Source organism: Lepisma saccharinum, chromosome 1 (genome assembly GCF_977018435.1).
Source record: "Lepisma saccharinum chromosome 1, izLepSacc3.1, whole genome shotgun sequence".
Lineage (NCBI taxonomy): Eukaryota > Metazoa > Arthropoda > Insecta > Zygentoma > Lepismatidae > Lepisma > Lepisma saccharinum.
The window spans coordinates 127,632,840-127,650,249 of record NC_139229.1 but is presented as its reverse complement, the minus strand read 5'-3'; the positions used below and the strand labels follow the sequence as shown (position 1 = coordinate 127,650,249).

Sequence of the window (17,410 nt, the reverse complement as noted above, 5' to 3'; positions counted from 1 at the left end):
TATGTAGAAAATAAACTATAATAAATAATACCAACTATAACCAAGATACACAGAATGCAAGCGAAGCCGAAATGGTATTTGATTACTTTTATTTGTGCTGTATAAAAGAAACAAAATCACACTCGACTGTAAGTACGTGTATAACCAAAAGTTGAATCTCGATAGAATTTTTAAGCTTTCTTTCTATTTAAAGTTTTTTTTATTGAAAGAAATGGAATATGAATTATAAAAGAATGGGTATCATTATCATCTTACCCGTGTTCTTCCGAACGAAAGAGAAAGAGACCATCGGCTCACTGGATATAATAATTTATCACTGTCACCAATATAACAAAAGCAAATGGCAGGGAACACCGGTAGAAGATAAACATGACAGAGGTAAATATAATATATATATACACATATATGTACATATTTTATGCCGAAGTTTTGATAAATTGAGGTAGAGTTGCTTTGGGAAACTCATTTTTTGGTATTTATGTGCAATTGAATAAGGATTCCAATTACGATATATGATAATTGAATTACTACAACGAAGTGCTGATTCTGTCAACATTATATGTGATCTTATAAAATTCGTTGTGTATGTGAATAATATTTGTTGCAATAGTTGTTTATTTTATTAATATTTATTGTGATACTTTTATGAATCTTTGTATGAACGTAGATCTGAACTCACTCTCTCGTGTTCTCTACAAACTTACCGGTAACAATGGAATATTTGGGAAAATAGTATGACTCATTTTAATACCATTGACAGATAGAGTGCATGAATGTCCCTCTCTCTCTCTCTCTGTTTGATAACAAAGATGTGTATTAAGAGGTAAATTTTTAACGTAAAATATGCCCAAATACACGCTAGTGAAAGTTTCCCATCCTTAACATCTACGAAACACGTGAATGTAATACCTCCCTCCAGGTGTAGTTTTGGCATATTTCAGAAATATGATTATTGGCTGAGAAGTCTGATGAACCCTGCACTCCTTGCTTTGCAAAGATTGTTGCTTGGGGCTCAATGATAAAACCGAGAGAAGCATATTTATGATTTCTGATGAAGATACTCATTTATATTTCCTCCTGTAGTTTCAACTGAACACCCCATCCCCCCCCCCCCAAGTAACCAAGTTGGTAGCCCAACTGCATAGTTCAATTTGGCGCATTCATAATTCCATCACATTTCAGTGATGGAAGTATCACTTTGACATAATCGCCTATCCATCTTCTAGGGCCTCCCTGATGGCGCAGTGGTAGCGTCGCCACCTTGTAATCAAGGGATCCCAGGTTCGATACCCAGTAGAGGCACATAGTGGTTTGGATTAGGGATAGCCAAACGAATCCGGATCCGAAAATTCCGGATCTGGATCCAAAAGTTTCTATCTCAATCCCATTATAATATTACCACACCTTAAAAGGTATTATGATCTTCGATTACAAAGAAATTTTTTCATTAGTTAGACCTTCAAGATTTTTTCAAGTGTTGTTCCTAAAATACGCGTAATTTGCTACGCATGGGCTAACACACTCATGCACAAAAATAATCTTACTTGTTTAACATAAAATGTCAGAGGTGATTTTGTAAATGCCATTGAAACGAATATGTATTCATTCGAATGTATTGGAAATGGAAACACACATAAATGTGAGACATTCCATTCCAGGATGAAACCTTTAACACATTTAACAAGATAGAAATGTTATACAAAAATTATAAAATTGTTCTACAGTTACAGTTCTACAGATGAAAATAAAACATTATAATATATGCAGTGTTATATAATTACAAAGTGTAAGACTAACAAGGGAGGTTATCTAAGTGTCCCCCTCTGATTTCCATGAAACTTGGCAGGTGTATAGAGTGGCCCAAAGGAAGAAATACGTGTTTTTTTGTTTCAGGTAAAACACTGTTTTAAGTGGCAAAATCCCCTCAAATGTCAAGATGAGGACAAATTGAAGTAAGGATCTGACCCCTATGTCCCCCTCCGATTTCCATGAAACTTGGCAGGTGTATAAAGGGACCGAAAGGAAGAAATACGTGTTTTTTTGTTTCGGCTAAAAAAACTGTTTTAGGGGGCAAACCCCCTCAAATATCAAGATGAGGACAAATTGAAGTAAGGATCTGACCCCTGTGTCCCCCTCCAGTTTCCATGAAATTTGGCAGGTGTATAGAGGGGCCCTAAGCCCCTGTTTCTTCCTATGCCATATTTACGTGGTTTCGGGGTCAGATCCCCACTTCAATTTCTCATCTTGACATTTGAGGGGTGGGGGGTTGCCCACTAAAACTGTTTTTTAGCTAAAAAAAAAAAACAAGTACTTCTTTCTTTGGGCCCCTTCATACACCTGCCAAATTTCATGGAATTCGGAGTGGTACACAGGGGTCAGATCCCCGCGTCAATTTGTCTTCATGTTGACATTTGGGGGGGGGGGGGGTTTGCCCCCTAAAACATTTTTTTTTAGCTGCAACACAAAAACAAGTATTTCTTCCTTTGGGCCCCTCTATACCCCTCCCAAGTTTCATGGAAATCGGAGGGGGACACGGGTCAATTCCCACTTCAATTTGTCCTCATCTTAACATTTGAGGGGGAGTCCACCCCCTAAAGCAGTTTTTTAGCCAAAACAAAAAAAACATGTATTTCTTCCTTTGGGCCCCTCTATACACCTGCGAAGTTTCATGGAAATCGGAGGGTGAGACAGAATTCCCTTGTAAGTGTATTAATTACAAATCACGCGCACACACACACACGCACACTAACACTATAGTCTGAAAATACTATTTTTTCAGCAACAGTTCTGACGTACGTACACTATCACAAATGTCTGGTTAATCAGTGTACTTTGTTACACCCTTGCTTTATTTGATAAATTTGATAAATCAATTTGAAGGAAAAATGTATAAGCTGCAAAGTTTCAAAGTTGAAAACTTAAAGATTTATCATGACCAAACTAGAAGACTTGATTGTTCCAATGTACTAAAAATTATGACGTAAATAAATGCACGCCAATTAAAAATTAGAAAGATGTTAATGTACTAACATTTATGTAGGCTATGTAACTGATGGCGGAATGTTTAAAATTTATACTTTTTAATATACCCTTCTTTGATAACTCAGAAAGATGTATCAGAACCTTTTAGATAATTTGTCAGAGTTTACTTATGTACAACCTGCAGTTGTTGGGAACGTAAAAACTTTCATAAGCACAACACATAGTATGCAGAAGAGTAACATGTTTGTTACGGTACACGAATGGCATCAAAAGGGGGATATGCATGTTACGACACACGAATCAACTTGTGAGAATGTTTGTTTCAAGCGTCAACTTCACATTCCAATTACTTGAGAACTACTTGACGTATTACAATGTAACAAACACCATTCTTAATGATTTTTTCCGTACTTTCAAATGACCTGAAAATAAAATGGGGTTTCCATTAGAAAAACCTAAGTTTGTGTTGAAAATCGTACTTCCTTACGTAGTTGAACGTATTGTGTCCACTAATTTCATGAGCCCCTCTCATACCTATATATCTGCGAAAGCAGTTCAATATTTGTTGTTGTTCACGAAATATTTCAGGTCGCAATGTTACATGAGAGACCCTGTATATTAGCAGGTAACAATATGTTATGAACACATTCTTACTTTCCAAAGAAGCGCTCATGTGGGATGGCAAAACAGATCCGGATGGCCATCCCTAGTTTGGATCCCATTTTAAACTGTAGGTCAAGTCCCAATTTGCCTTACTGTGCATAACATGGACTTACAACACCAAAATCAACCAACCAATCGCCTATCCATCACTGCCATTCGTTCATCAAAGTTTAGCTTCAAAATGGAGGTGCTAGTCTGGTTTCCTGTGCCACAAGTGTTCCCGGCACTTCTGCTACATGACTTGAGCAAGCAAAAGCATAGGAGTTGTATCATTCCAACGAGGTAATCACTTTTCGGAAGCAATACTTACAGCACATATGTCTTTTCCAGTGTTTACTATCCCCTGATTGAGTTATTGTTAACTTTGGTAATGAAAGTGGATTAAAACTGAAGAAATTCATGATAGATTGAACATAAAAACCTTAACGTTGTGTCGTATTTAGTTATTAAAGGTCAACTTTTTTAAATAGCTTACCGATTGTGAAACAAACATGATAGAACATGCATACACTGCATGATAAAGTCCTAAAACTACACAACCTAGAGTGTTCTCCAATCAAATGCCACTGTAGCAGTTATTACTACAATACACTCCAGTATATGAATACAATGTTAGATTTGTCAGTTCACCAGAGGATTGCAAATGCTGCTGAAATTTTCATCCCAGATGATATCCAGTTACAAATGAAATGCTAGGATGTGTGCATAAATAAACACACGAAGTTGAGGATTTAATTGAGAAATATAGTTTCCACGTCAGTAATTTAATTTTATTCCATTCAACTAAAAGTCCTAGTTTCACAACTAATAACTATTTTTTTGTTGTTAGGGGTACATTTACTAATTTGTTATTAAAACCATATCTGCCCTGATTATTAATGTCTCAAATTAACATTTTTTTCCTCCTTTTCCAGATTCATCTTGATGCGATGGATTCATTAATAGAGGATAATGGAAATAATATATACAGCAATCTTGATTTAAGTTCCATCCTCTTGGATAATAACGAGAACCCAGCATGTGGCATTGACCAATGGCATCTTGATGATGATGGTCAGAAGACCGGTTCCACAGGAAGTAATGGTACAAGCAATGTTCTTGTATTTTCAAATGCTAATGGATATGGAAACACAAGCCAGTATTACATAGTACCTTCAACAATTGGAAGTTACCTTCCAGAATACAGCTTAGTACCTGAAACCCTGCCAGATGGCATAAGTGTTGATCAAGACATAGAGGAAGTGGATGGGGAACTTCTACTTTCTGGAATTTGTGAGCAAAAAGCTGCTGCTGTCGATGACACTATTATTTCTGATCTATTGGCTGATAGTTTTGCATGTACTGAAGCATTTCCAGTGGCTGCCCAAAATGAGTGGATAAATTTTGACATGTGCAATGATACCCAAGCTCAAGCAGATTTTTCTGACATAAATGAAGTAATCAGTAAGGTTGAATCCTCCTGCAGTGAAATACCAAGAAATGCATCGTTCCTTGAATGTGACACTGATAATATTACCCTGAAAGAAGTGACTAAAGTGTATAGAAAGAGATCCAAGAACAGTGATCATAACGTCTGTGCGAGATTAAAAGAAGACACGCTGAAGGAGAAAGAAGTTGTTAAAAATATTTCCAGTAAAATTACCATTCTGAAAAAATCTAAAGATAGGCTGAGTGAGGCCAGTGTGTCGAATAGTATTTCTGGAAGTGTTGTGAAGAGTTTGGAAGTTCTGCCGACAGAATATGAGGGAAGAGCTCAAGAAGACAAAACATTGGTGCAGAATAGCAAGAAAAGTGAAAATACAGATGTAACTGGGAAATCAAAAGGGACTGCAGACACTAAGTTTAATTCGTCAAATAATTTAATTCTAGAAAATGCAGTCCTTTTAGGTGAAATTGAGAAGTTGCAACAAGAATTGATGAAAGTTCGCGAAGAGCGAGACAGGTACAAGCAAAAAGTGGAAGTCTGTTCTCCAGACATTATAGTAATAGACAGGCATGAAGACGATGCAGCAAGTGTTCCATGTGATGATTCCACGTCACAGACAGTTCAGTGCATTCAGATGCATGAACTTCCACCTTCTGTGAATAGTAATAGAGAAACCACTCGTACGGATGAGTTGATAGTGACAGAAAATATGCAGTGTTTTGATGAGCCTGTTATGAAAGTAGAAGTTGGTGCTGAGAAACTTGATTTAGATTGCATGTCACAAGATGATGAAACATCTCTCCATGAGGATTTGGAAGATGTTAAACCAATGCTTGATGTTGCTGTCCCTTCAGGTGGGTGAATTAACCTTAGCACATTTTTAAACGATTAAGGTACCAATTTCATATAGGCACAACACCTTTTACTAATTTATTTCGTCATTTTTAACATTCGTACTTACATATTCTGCATTGCGAAATATTCTTCAAAGTGGTATGTTGCTTTTTCACGAAAATAATTTCAATTTTTCACATTACGAGTAATTATTGTTCTTCCTTTTTTCGCTTCCATAACACACAATATGGCAGGCACAGCTTGGCTAGCGTTGTGGAATTCAGTGTTTCCAACCTTCTTGACCGGAAAATGCCCCACGAACCATTCCCGCATAACCCCAGAAACCATTCACGGTTAGGTTAGTTTAGGCAAACATAGTTAAAATTTGGGGTCATAGTAATATCAGGAATGTAGATTTCATTTTTTCATCTTCTTGCAAAACAACACTGTGGTTGGAAACACTGACAGGGGGTTACGTCATCAAACGTAAGCAACATCCGGTTCACATAGAGGAAGCAACGACAATTGTGCGTCGGAGAGATATTTTTCTTGAAAAACACATGAATTCCTGGTCAAATAGATTCCACGACGAAAGAAAACACCTCCACGAACTTTCAAAATGCTACAGAAACTCATTTCCATAAGTAGTTTCTTCTGTAAAAATGAAGAAATACGTTGTGCCCATATGAAATTGTTACCACGACTAGAATTAATTTTCAGAGTACATTACTTGTCTTTTAAGTAGCTTTCTTTTCATACATACACTGTTTTTAAAACTTATTTTGGTACAAAACATGTCAAGACTCAAGAGGGGCAATGGAGCTATTTTTTCCGCACTTTGCATTTCTAGCAGAAACCACATGGCATTGCCACTGTACACCGAGTGAACTCTTTGTTGGGTAAAGCCGAAGTCAGGCTGTGCATAAGATACGTGAGAATACACAAATTCAACACCACACTTAGAAAACAAGCTTCTTTCAGACACAACAAAACATGTGGGAGTTAGACCACAATGTGGCAACAGCGTCTGTGTAAGTGCTTCTCTTCTGGCTTTCATTTGCTCCTTGCAGCCTAGCAGATGACTTTTTACTTGTTTCTCTTTGACACAGAAACTGCTGTGGGCTCACTAGCATGGGAGACGTGACAGGTTCTAACATATGCAGTTTAGTATTTGTTCTACTGTTAAGAAAGAAAAAATAATTTAGTTTCATGGACAAAAACTATACTCCGCATTCCACGTCTATTTTCTCCCATAGTTGCTGATGCAAAATCAGCAAAACGTAAATCATAGAACATATTTTAAAAGTGAAATTTCGTATTTCCGCATTGCACAATTTAATGGTTATTTCCGATTAATTTCGAAGAGACTCTGTCTTCATTCACTAAGGGTACGTCATCTGGAGCGGAGATGGTATCGCGTCGCTTCTTTGTTAGTTCCCGGGTGGCACTAGTTGCATTTTCTCCCGTTTAGTGGCACTGGTGTGTTTTTCCTAGCTTGCATCGTCTGCTGCACTTTGTGTTGTCAGGTGGTGCTGCCAGGTGGTGATTGGGGGTCTGGGCTGTCTGCTGTGTCATGCTGCTCGGTATGTTGCAGTTCCTGTTCCTCGCGTGGATGTAGTCTTGGATGTTTTGGAGGGCAGGGTGTCAAGTTGGGTGTGCCTGTCCATTTTCCAGGTTCAGCGCTGGTTTCTGTTGGATTATACACACAAGGCTACATGCCAATGCCACAACAGCTACATTGGCAGAACCATCCACACTGTTCAAGATCGGATTGATGAACACATAAGAGATGCCAAAAAAGACACACAAAAATCAGACCTTTCTCAGCACCTCCACTCCACAAACCACACCATCTCCTTCACATCGATTCTTCACCCAACCGGCTCTGTCATAGAAAACACCGTCAAAGAAACCCATGCTATATTCCAACAGAAACCAGCACTGAACCTGGACAATGGACAGGCAAACCCAACTTGTCACCCCATTAGGGATGTGCCGAAGCTGATTACAGATGTATGAAAATTGGCTGAAATTGACATATTGGTATCGGAATCGGCAAAAATCCGATATTTAAACCGGTACAGATTATACTAGAGTTTTACCTTCTAATAAGTTATATTCTAGTTTTGTAAGATTTATTTGAAAATTTGGTTATGATTCATCATTATTGTAGAGTTTTTGTAATAAAGTTATTGCAAACTCTCATTCAGAGGATCAACCTAACTATAAATTGAAAATAAAACAGTACATTGCTGAAGCAGGATCTGCTGTTGTATTGGAAATTCAAAAATGAGTATTCAAACCTGAAGCAAGTGCTGAGAAAATACTTGGGCATACTTCCTGCATCAGTATTCAGTGATTGAGTGTTCAGTGTTGCTGAACAGATTTGCGATAAGAGAAGAAGTAGGTTACTTCCTGAAGTGCTTCCAAATCTCGTATTTCTGAAGTTGAATCTGGCAGAACAGGAATTCATTTTGCATTTCAAAGAACTGCTTGTGTACTAATGTTAAATCTCTAGGTTCACATAACCTTTTCTAGATGCAAATGTACATTCGCATCTCTTGAGAATATATATGTATATACATATGATATGCAAAAGAAATGTACATACCAAATGTATTTTTGTCATGCAGAAAATAACATCCCATTTCTGTTTAATAATCTTATGTATTGGAATCGGTTAAATATCGGCATCGGTTCCAAAAATTATCGGTGAGTACATCGGCATCGGTAAATTTTCAGCTTCGTCACACCCCTACACCCCATCCTCCAAAAGATTCCAGACCAGAAAAAGAAAAGATGCAGTGCACCCACTCAACCCCCCTCCAGCCACGCGAGGAACAGGAACTGCACCACACCGAGTAGCATGACACAGCAGACAGCTCAGCCTACAACCACCGCCTGACAACAGAAAGCACAGCAGACGATGCAAACTAGGAAACACATGCCAGCACCACCAAATGGGAGGAAATGCAACTACTGCCACCCGGGAACTGACAAAGCAGTGACGTGGTACCATTTCCACTCCAGATGCTACCCTTAGTGAATGAAGACAAAGAGTCTTCAAAATTAATCGGAAATAACCATTAAATTGTGCAACGCAGAAATAAGAAATTTCATGTAAGAAATTGTTAAACCACGTTTACCACATCCAACATTAATATTTTTAAAGGCTTGTGCAAATAGTGTGAGGGTAGTAACTATAAGTATAGCTGGTATATGGGAAAAATTAGGGTTATGGAACCATTAACACCCTAAAATTGACAGACAAGCCAGGTAATGGTAAAAATCAAGAGGCTATATACAGTAGAAGTTTCTTTTTCAGGATGGATGTATATTGTAGGAATTTCAGCAGGCTTTTAACAGAGTTCCAACAAATTATAGGTTTGCCATATTTCAGTTAGTACAGGACGCACCTTGATTGCGAATGTAAAATCTAGCGCTTGTACAATAACACACAATGATGATATATATTTCATGTATTCCAGTTGGCGTTATATAGAAATAATATATAATATACACTTTAACAGGAGGTTCTCCCAATGGCATAGTGATAACTTCGTCACCTTGTAATCAAGGGGTCCCAAGTTCAATACCCAGTGGAGGCACATTGCACAGTGGTTCAGATCCCACTTTAAACTGTAAGTTGTCCCAATTAGCCTAGCTATGCATAAATTGAACTTAAAACAACAATTCTAACTTGATCAGAACAAAGATAAATTGTAGAATACAGAACATCCAGCAAATCAGAATGTCTATCAACTTGATGTAATTATTGTATTTTTCATTCCCAGCTGAACATCATTACGGCTGAGTATGCCCGTGATGTATCTGTATTGGAAAGCTGATACAGGCCTATTCTTTTCCAGAGTTTAAATATCACAGAATCTACAAAATACTACACAATGCTTTAGCCAAATCTAAATATCCTGGAAGTTTTTCAAAATTTGAAATTCACATTTATTTTGCATCAGTAGTGTATGTGTATGTGTGTTTGTGTGTGTGTGTGTGTGTGTGTGTGTGTGTGTGTGTGTGTGTGTGTGTGTGTGTGTTGTGTGTGTGTGGGGGGGGGGGGGGCGGTGCGGGGGTTATAGAAAGACAGATACTTTAATATTCTGATTACCTGAAATAAGAATTTTGTGAGTATTTTAAAATAAAACTAGTGCAATGATAGGCATAGATGCATAGGCGCAATGGGATTAACATCTGATCAACTTTATGTTGTTACAGTGTTCAAATATAGATAACAGAATTGTCAAGAGTGTTGGTTCATAAAGGAATTGGATTATCCCTAAACAAAAATCTTGGTTTATTTCCAGTACCATTGTACTTTTTCTTCATGTTAAGTCATTGAAATGTTGCTGTAATTGCAGTAGTATGCCCAACACCAGCTGAAGAAGTCTCTGCAAACTGTAGGCCAAAACGGAACCATCGCATACCCTTAAGGTTCGACACATACTTAATGCAGTCAAATACCAAGCAAGAAGATGGTGATGACCTGGCAGAGACTAGTTTCCTCAAAAAGGTGAGAGTCATTGTGTTAGAAAATTTTATAACTGATAATTAGGCCCAGAATTTGTATCTAATATTGAAATACAAAATTGTGTTAGAAAATTTTATAACTGATAATTAGGCCCAGAATTTGTATCTAATATTGAAATACAAAATATATAAATAAATATGTAACAATAATTGATAAAATATGTACCTAAATATATGTAGCTAAATATGTAGTATCAAAGAATATGTAATATTAATGATAACGAGAATCGAATGAATTTCAAGAATTCGGTAGGTATTTGTTTTATTTGAACATATTCAATATAATTTTAAGGACATAAGTTGTTCAAATTGAAATTTGTATCAAATTTATAAACTCAAAAAGGTGCAGCAACGTGTATATATTTAAGAAATTTCCCACCGCATTGAGGCAAAGAGAGAGAGAGAGCTCTTTGTAGCTTTTGAAACAAATTGTAAAAGAAAAGTGTCTACAGAAAGAACAATTGGATGAAAATACATAGCTACTTTTGTACTTTTTGTAGAAGGGAACATATTGTGTAACTTCCTACGTAGAGGAAAGTAGCTTTCTTGTCCACCAATGCCAAGTTTCTATGTGCTTTTCCTAAACATAAAAGCGAAACTAAAATAACCAGAAGGGGGGTTGGGGAGAGAAGCTTCAGCATCTTTCGATAAATGACAGTTCTCATATTTTCTTGGCCTTCAGTCTGTCTTAGTCTTGGCAGTTCATTTTAGGTGACTATAAGCACTATGCATCTTATTGATTAGAAAATATGACATCACATGAGCTACAAATTTCCTACATCATGTTTCAGAGATCGAAAATATGGGAAAAAGGATCAAGACAGGAAAAAAAATTATTGAAATATGTTGTATTATGACTAATGTGAAATTTTGAAATGTCGTATTTCCACATTGCACAATTTAATCGTTATATCCTATTAATTTCGAAGAGACTCTGTCTTCATTCACTAAGGGTACGGCGTCTGGAGCGAACGTGGTACCACGTCACTCTCCGCTACAGATGCCGTACCCTTCGTGAATGAAGACAGAGAGTCTTTGAAATTAATAGGATATAACCATTAAATTGTGCAATGCGGAAATACAAAATTTCACATAAGTAATTTTAAACTGCGTTTACCGCATCCATCATGAATGTTGTATTATGTAAAGTAAATGAGCAAATATGTAAAATATGTAATATCCTGGCAAATATGCAAAAATATATAACAAAACTTACGCAAAATCATGTTAGTTACATGATTCGTTGACATTCTCCTGTTCAAGGTATGTACCTAGAAAGGACTCTACTGATATAATTGAAGGACTTGGGAGTAAAACATTGTAAGTGACATTTTGGTGATTATTGAGTTCCAAAGAAATGCCGGGCCTCCCCGATGGCGCAGTGGTAGCGTCGTCGCCTTGTAATCAAGGGGTCCCGGGTTCGATACCCGGTGGAGGCACAAGTAGTTCGGATCCCACTTTAAACTGTAGGTCCAGTCCCGATTAGCCTTACTGTGCATAAAGTGGACTTAAAACACCAAATCAATCCAATCCAAAGAAATGCCATCAATCAATCAACCAAACCAGTCTTATATTGGCAGCAGAATATTGTACTTTTATTGTTATGTAGAATTATGTATTTTGAAGCAGCATTTAGTTGTTATAAGTTTTAAAAATTTCACATATTAATTTTCATACTTTTGTACCTTACACATCTCATTCCCTCCATTGATCGAGTCTACAACTTGGGAGTTTTTTTGGGGGGGATAATTTGCTAATAAAATAGTAACAACCTAACTAAATATGTAACTATTTGATGTCCGAACAGAGATATTGGTTCCAAAAACTTTTGAGGATGGAAAATTGCCATATTTAGTACCCAGTACAGATCAGAGTATTTATGTCTCAGATCATGATCAAGTCTGTAACATCTGTTCATTCGTCTCTCTCCAACCACGAAACTGTAGAACTCTTAGTCGCTGCCTTCCTGAGAAAAATGCTTCAATGTTAATTTTAAAAATTCAAAATCTGAAGTTATAAATAAGTTGAGATAATCCAAGTTCTGCAAAACACTGGAATGATAACAGTTGTTTGAGCACTCAATAAAAAATATAAAAATTTTGAAAAATTGTTGAGCAACCAGTGCTGGTCCACTTTACGTGGAATGAATGACCTCAAGGTTCATGGAATCGTGGTCTTTCCTCTTGAGAAAGTTCCTTCATAATGTCCTTTTCTGTCAGCCCTCGCAGCCACAGAATTCTGTGACATTATCGTGGAAGGACTTCTCTTCTTGCAACAGCTGTGTTTACATGGAAGTGTGTAGGAAATAGGAGCATATACAAAGATTTATATGTATGCAAACCCAAGTTCCATATATATGACTGTTTTGTGATACCTGCTTTATATAATCTCTTACCTTCTCTTACTTTTCATTGGCTAATGTAGCACCGCTGTGTAAATTATAAATATGTGGCTTACACTTTGATTATTGGGAATGACATGTATATTTTTTATGTTTTAGGAAAAATGCTCAAACACTTCTAGAGATGAAGATACTTTAAAAAGGAATTTGAAGTGCAAGAAACCCAGGTGAGATGTTTGTTGATCATTTTCTGTATGTTTGGTGTATGATTATGCTTAGATTTTACATTCCCATATTTTAAATATTCCTGTATTTGGCATTTTTTCCCTGTTTTATTAGATTTTTTAGTGAATTGCAGTTTTCAGTCGTTCACTGATATGTATCTTGTACCTCTAGTGGAAATCCTACTTGAATGTTCAAAATAACCACTGTTCAGAAATAAGAAATGGAAAGGTACTTACATGTGATTCATTTCCCAAAATTTTGACATTTCAATCTCTCATTTCTGTGATCTTCCTCACGAGTTTAAAACATTAAAAGTGGCTCAACAAATCAGTTAAAATAAAGAGGAATGGTAACATGTCTAAAAGGTTAAATTGCAAAGGAATGGTGATGGATTTATATTGGGAACAAAAATATTTACAATAACAACTCGGTAAATAAACCAAGCAGTGTTAATTCTGAGTTGACTGTAAATATCAAGAACCTTATTGTATGACAAGCTCTTGACTCACTAATGTAATTTGAACATTTATTATACGTAGAACTTTGTCTTTTATTTTAGGTCAAAGTCATCATCCAGGGGGAAGAAAGTGAGGAGGAAATATAATGAAAATGTTGTAAAGTGTTTGCCAGAGACAAAAATCACTCATTATGATTCTGTAATTTTTAGGAGTGGAAAAAATTGTTTTGTGTTCAAGAATAACTTAAAGTACACTGAAAGTAGTGTTGAAAGGACCTGTAAAATTTGTGGAAAATACTTTGCAAAAAGTAATGAACTAACCAACCACTATCGATTGCATTCGTTAGTGCGTCCTTTTGTGTGTCGTGTGTGTCATGCGACTTTCAAGAATAAAAGGGTTCTGAAAACCCACAAGCGCTTACACACAGGAAACATGTTCCATTGCTCAATGTGCAACAAGGCATACGTAGCGAAAAGTGGGCTCAATATACACATGCGTTTTCACATGAACCAGAAACCTTTCATGTGCAAGTTTTGTGGAAAGTGTTTCCGTCATTCTGGCCACCTGACAGAGCATGAGCGCTTGCACACAGGTGAAAAACCTTATCAGTGTTACGTATGCAGGAGAAGTTTCCCCAATTGCGGAAACCTGTACAAACATATGCGTAGTATTCACAAGTGCAATAACCCAAAAGAAATATTAGATTTGTACGAAATGAATGATATCGCAGATCCAGTTTATTTACCTGATGAAGAGTTTGGTGTGTTACCAAGGTTCACAGAAGCCTGTGCATCATAGGATTGCATAATTCTGTCTGTACAGGTAGAGTGAAACCATGTGTATGTTTGCGAGTGTGTGTTTAGGCTGTCTGCATGTTCTATCTGCTGTTTTTATAGTAAAAATGGCCTACATTTTGTTAGTATTTGGATGAATGAACTTACTGTAGAATACCTTTAATGCAACAATTATAGGTAAGTACTCAACCTACAGAACATATATGTTTGTTTTGGTACACAATATACCTAGAAATAATTGTGAATGTGCATTCAGGAGAAAATTACTCTTATGGAATCACACCACAAAACCAAGTAACGGTAAAGTCAAGAGGCAATACATGATCTAAGTGTAAGATTGTAAATTACTATCAACAGAATTATTTTTCTGACCACAACTTCAATTGGCTTCTATTTTCTAATTAACTCATTTTGTTTTAATTTTCCAATAGTGATTACTTCCTTCATGTGAAAATTGGTGATCGTAACCTTGTGAATTATCTATCACAGATAAAAAACCCCCTCTCGATCTTGCAGTTTCGCTCTCTCTTATCTCTCTGTATGCTTCCCCACCATTCTTGTAGAATTCGAGCATGCACCACCTGTCATATGGGAAGTATATCAACAGTTTTTTTTTGTCATGGGAGAAATAATGGAATATATATATATACATATATCAACATGCGCAAATACAAATTACCAGGTTGGGTTTCTCGGGCAATGATGATTAAAAAAAATAATTCAAGGGCAGTTTCCCATGATTTTTCACTTTGTAACACCGAGAAAAGCAGTGCAGAACAACTGACAGAAAAACTCAATATGCTGACCAAGGCTGAAATTTATTTTATCATAAAACATAAACTAAACGTAACGTTTGAACCTTCTAGCAAGGTCTTCTTCAGACTCTGCACCAAGTACAAATGTAACAAGGTACAAAACAGGACGATATATATACACAAACATTACTCCCCTCCAGACTATTAGAAAGTTGTTCTGGAACATTCTAGCAGGTGGCTTTCTCTTGTCAACTGTACTTTCACCTAAAAGGCTAAACATATTTTATGTTTATGTTTTATAATAAAATAAATTTCTGCCTTGGTCAGCATATTGAGTTTTTCATATCATGAAACAAGGCTGAATGGTGTTATAACTGACAGAAGTCGAGCATGCACATTCTGTCACATGGGATGTGTGGCAAGAAATAATAGAAAATAACTTCCTGAGCTCTCCAAATCCATAACGTAATTTTGATCTCGCTTTCTTCTACTAAAGAATAAACAAAATAGTTACAGAAGAAAAAGCTTTGGGATATTAAACACAGTGGATGGAGTTGCCGTGGGTTTGTGTCTGTATACACAAGACGATATTCTCCTCTTGGTCCACATAGCAACAGGTCACTCCTATGATGACATTCGCTCTGATATTTGTTGATCCAACTCCATGTGGTGGGGTGAATAAATGTGGAAATTTTTCCAACATTTATTTGACAAGAGCCTGATTAAACTAGCACTAGATCTTGAGAAAATGTTGGCATTCCTTAAGAATATAATTAGAGTTTTGCAGTTTTAAGCATAGAATTTTTAAAAAAATTTCCATTATTGTTGCCAAAAGATGCCTCCTCCCCAAAAAAGCATTTAAGTATCACATTGCAACACTATCATACCAACCTATGAAATAAATAGTTCTTACATGTGAGTGTGCGCAATATTCTTTATTTGTTCTTACATGTCAGTGTGTGCAATATTCTTTAGTTGTACCCATTTTTACTTGAAATTTTGCCATGCAGTGAATAAAAGTTCCATTATTTGCATACTAACTAATGCAGATTCCAAAAATGATGCTGGTGATTAAATCTTTAACTATCACCTTGTCTGATACTCGACTTTACAGTTGCTATAAATGACAATTCAAGACATGTAGCAAAAAAAAAAAAAAAAAATGTTTCAGCAATTTGGACATGTTACTTGATACGAACTTTATTGTATCAAAAATTTTACCAAAGAGAAAAGTGCTAAAGAAAAAATACCCTCTGATTGTTAGGGTGGATGCAACAGCAATACAAAACGTTATGAAGATTAAACTGAATATTATGTTGATGTGTGAATTTTTCAGCATACCTTGACAAATGTGGGTGGGTGCATGCACATATGAGCAAGTGCAAATCTGAAGAGAGAGGAAAATGAATTTCTATTAGCTACTGCATTATTTTTCGTTACATACACATTCCTAAAAAGTATTTTTTGAAAAACTACGGGAATGAACTTGTTTACTTATGGGTGCAAGGTTCATGAAATGTATATATATTATGGACATTATAAATAAATATTTATCATTTGCTGAACACTGAGTAATTCGATTTTATGTAGGTTTTGTATTGACGATTTGTTTTGAATGTATTAAAAGTGCAAGTGACTATACAGAAATTTTGTAACAAGGCAAGAAAGTGGAGTAATTGCTGTAAAAAGTACAAGATGTGTTCCAGCATCTAAATCAAAGTGAGACACTTATTGCATAGCAGAACACTGAAGGCTCTTTTATTGAATTTTTATTTTATGACATTTTTTTATGTAATAATATGTGTGTGTGTGTGTGTGTGTGTGTGTGTGCGCGCGTGCGTGCGTGCGTGCGTGGATGTGGAATGGACTTTGTTGTAAGAACAGTGTGGAAAAAAAATCAATGAACTTTTATTGAACTAAATAACTTAGGATTTTCTCAGCGGTTCCTTGAAGGTGCATGTTTCGATTACAATTTTTTTTTATTATATATTTTAGTCAGATTCTCCTTCATTTTTTATTTTATGAGTTGGCTAAGTTAGTCATGATACTGGACATGTAACTATGTTTTATTCTATTTTGTGCAATCTGGTCATGTAATTGTTGATAAAAATTACTTGTAATGGAAGTTTATGATTTATTTATTTATTCACTTAGTCAAGAGTATTTTGCCATAATTATGGAATTAAATTATTAAAATATTCCCTAAAATTCATACATATTTCTTTTTGGGAGGCAAGTCCAATAATGTAATAAAAATCAAGAGGCAAAACATAATGCAAGGATGTTTTCCAGCAGGTCATTCCATGCCAAATCAACCAAGGTCTGAACCTTGACATCTCAGAAATTGATAATTTTTGGTACAGTACTAGTACAGTTGACAAAAACTGCCA

The 17,410-nt window shown here is 36.1% G+C and overlaps 1 protein-coding gene across 2 annotated transcripts; it reads left to right on the top strand.

The window, feature by feature from the left end:
• Window positions 1–151: 151 nt before the first annotated feature.
• Window positions 152–17,139, top strand: LOC146000979 (uncharacterized). Of its 2 annotated transcripts, none has more exons than XM_083138412.1 (5): window positions 152–378; window positions 4,560–5,925; window positions 10,282–10,430; window positions 12,948–13,015; window positions 13,573–17,139. In XM_083138412.1, exons 1-5 carry the CDS (start codon window positions 370–372, stop codon window positions 14,267–14,269), a joined length of 2,289 nt encoding a protein of 762 aa, XP_082994538.1. In that variant the 5' UTR covers window positions 152–369; the 3' UTR covers window positions 14,270–17,139. The 2 variants fall into 2 exon arrangements, with proteins under 2 accessions (XP_082994538.1, XP_082994537.1); XM_083138411.1 differs by having other exon boundaries at window positions 10,279–10,430.
• The last annotated feature ends 271 nt before the right edge of the window (window positions 17,140–17,410 follow it).

Bases quoted from the DNA above. Each gene is read 5' to 3' on its own strand.
- LOC146000979 (XM_083138411.1), top strand. The intron at 5,926-10,278 runs GTGGGTGAATTA...CTGTAATTGCAG, and splicing joins TGATGTTGCTGTCCCTTCAG to TAGTATGCCCAACACCAGCT. The intron at 10,431-12,947 runs GTGAGAGTCATT...TTTATGTTTTAG, and splicing joins AGACTAGTTTCCTCAAAAAG to GAAAAATGCTCAAACACTTC.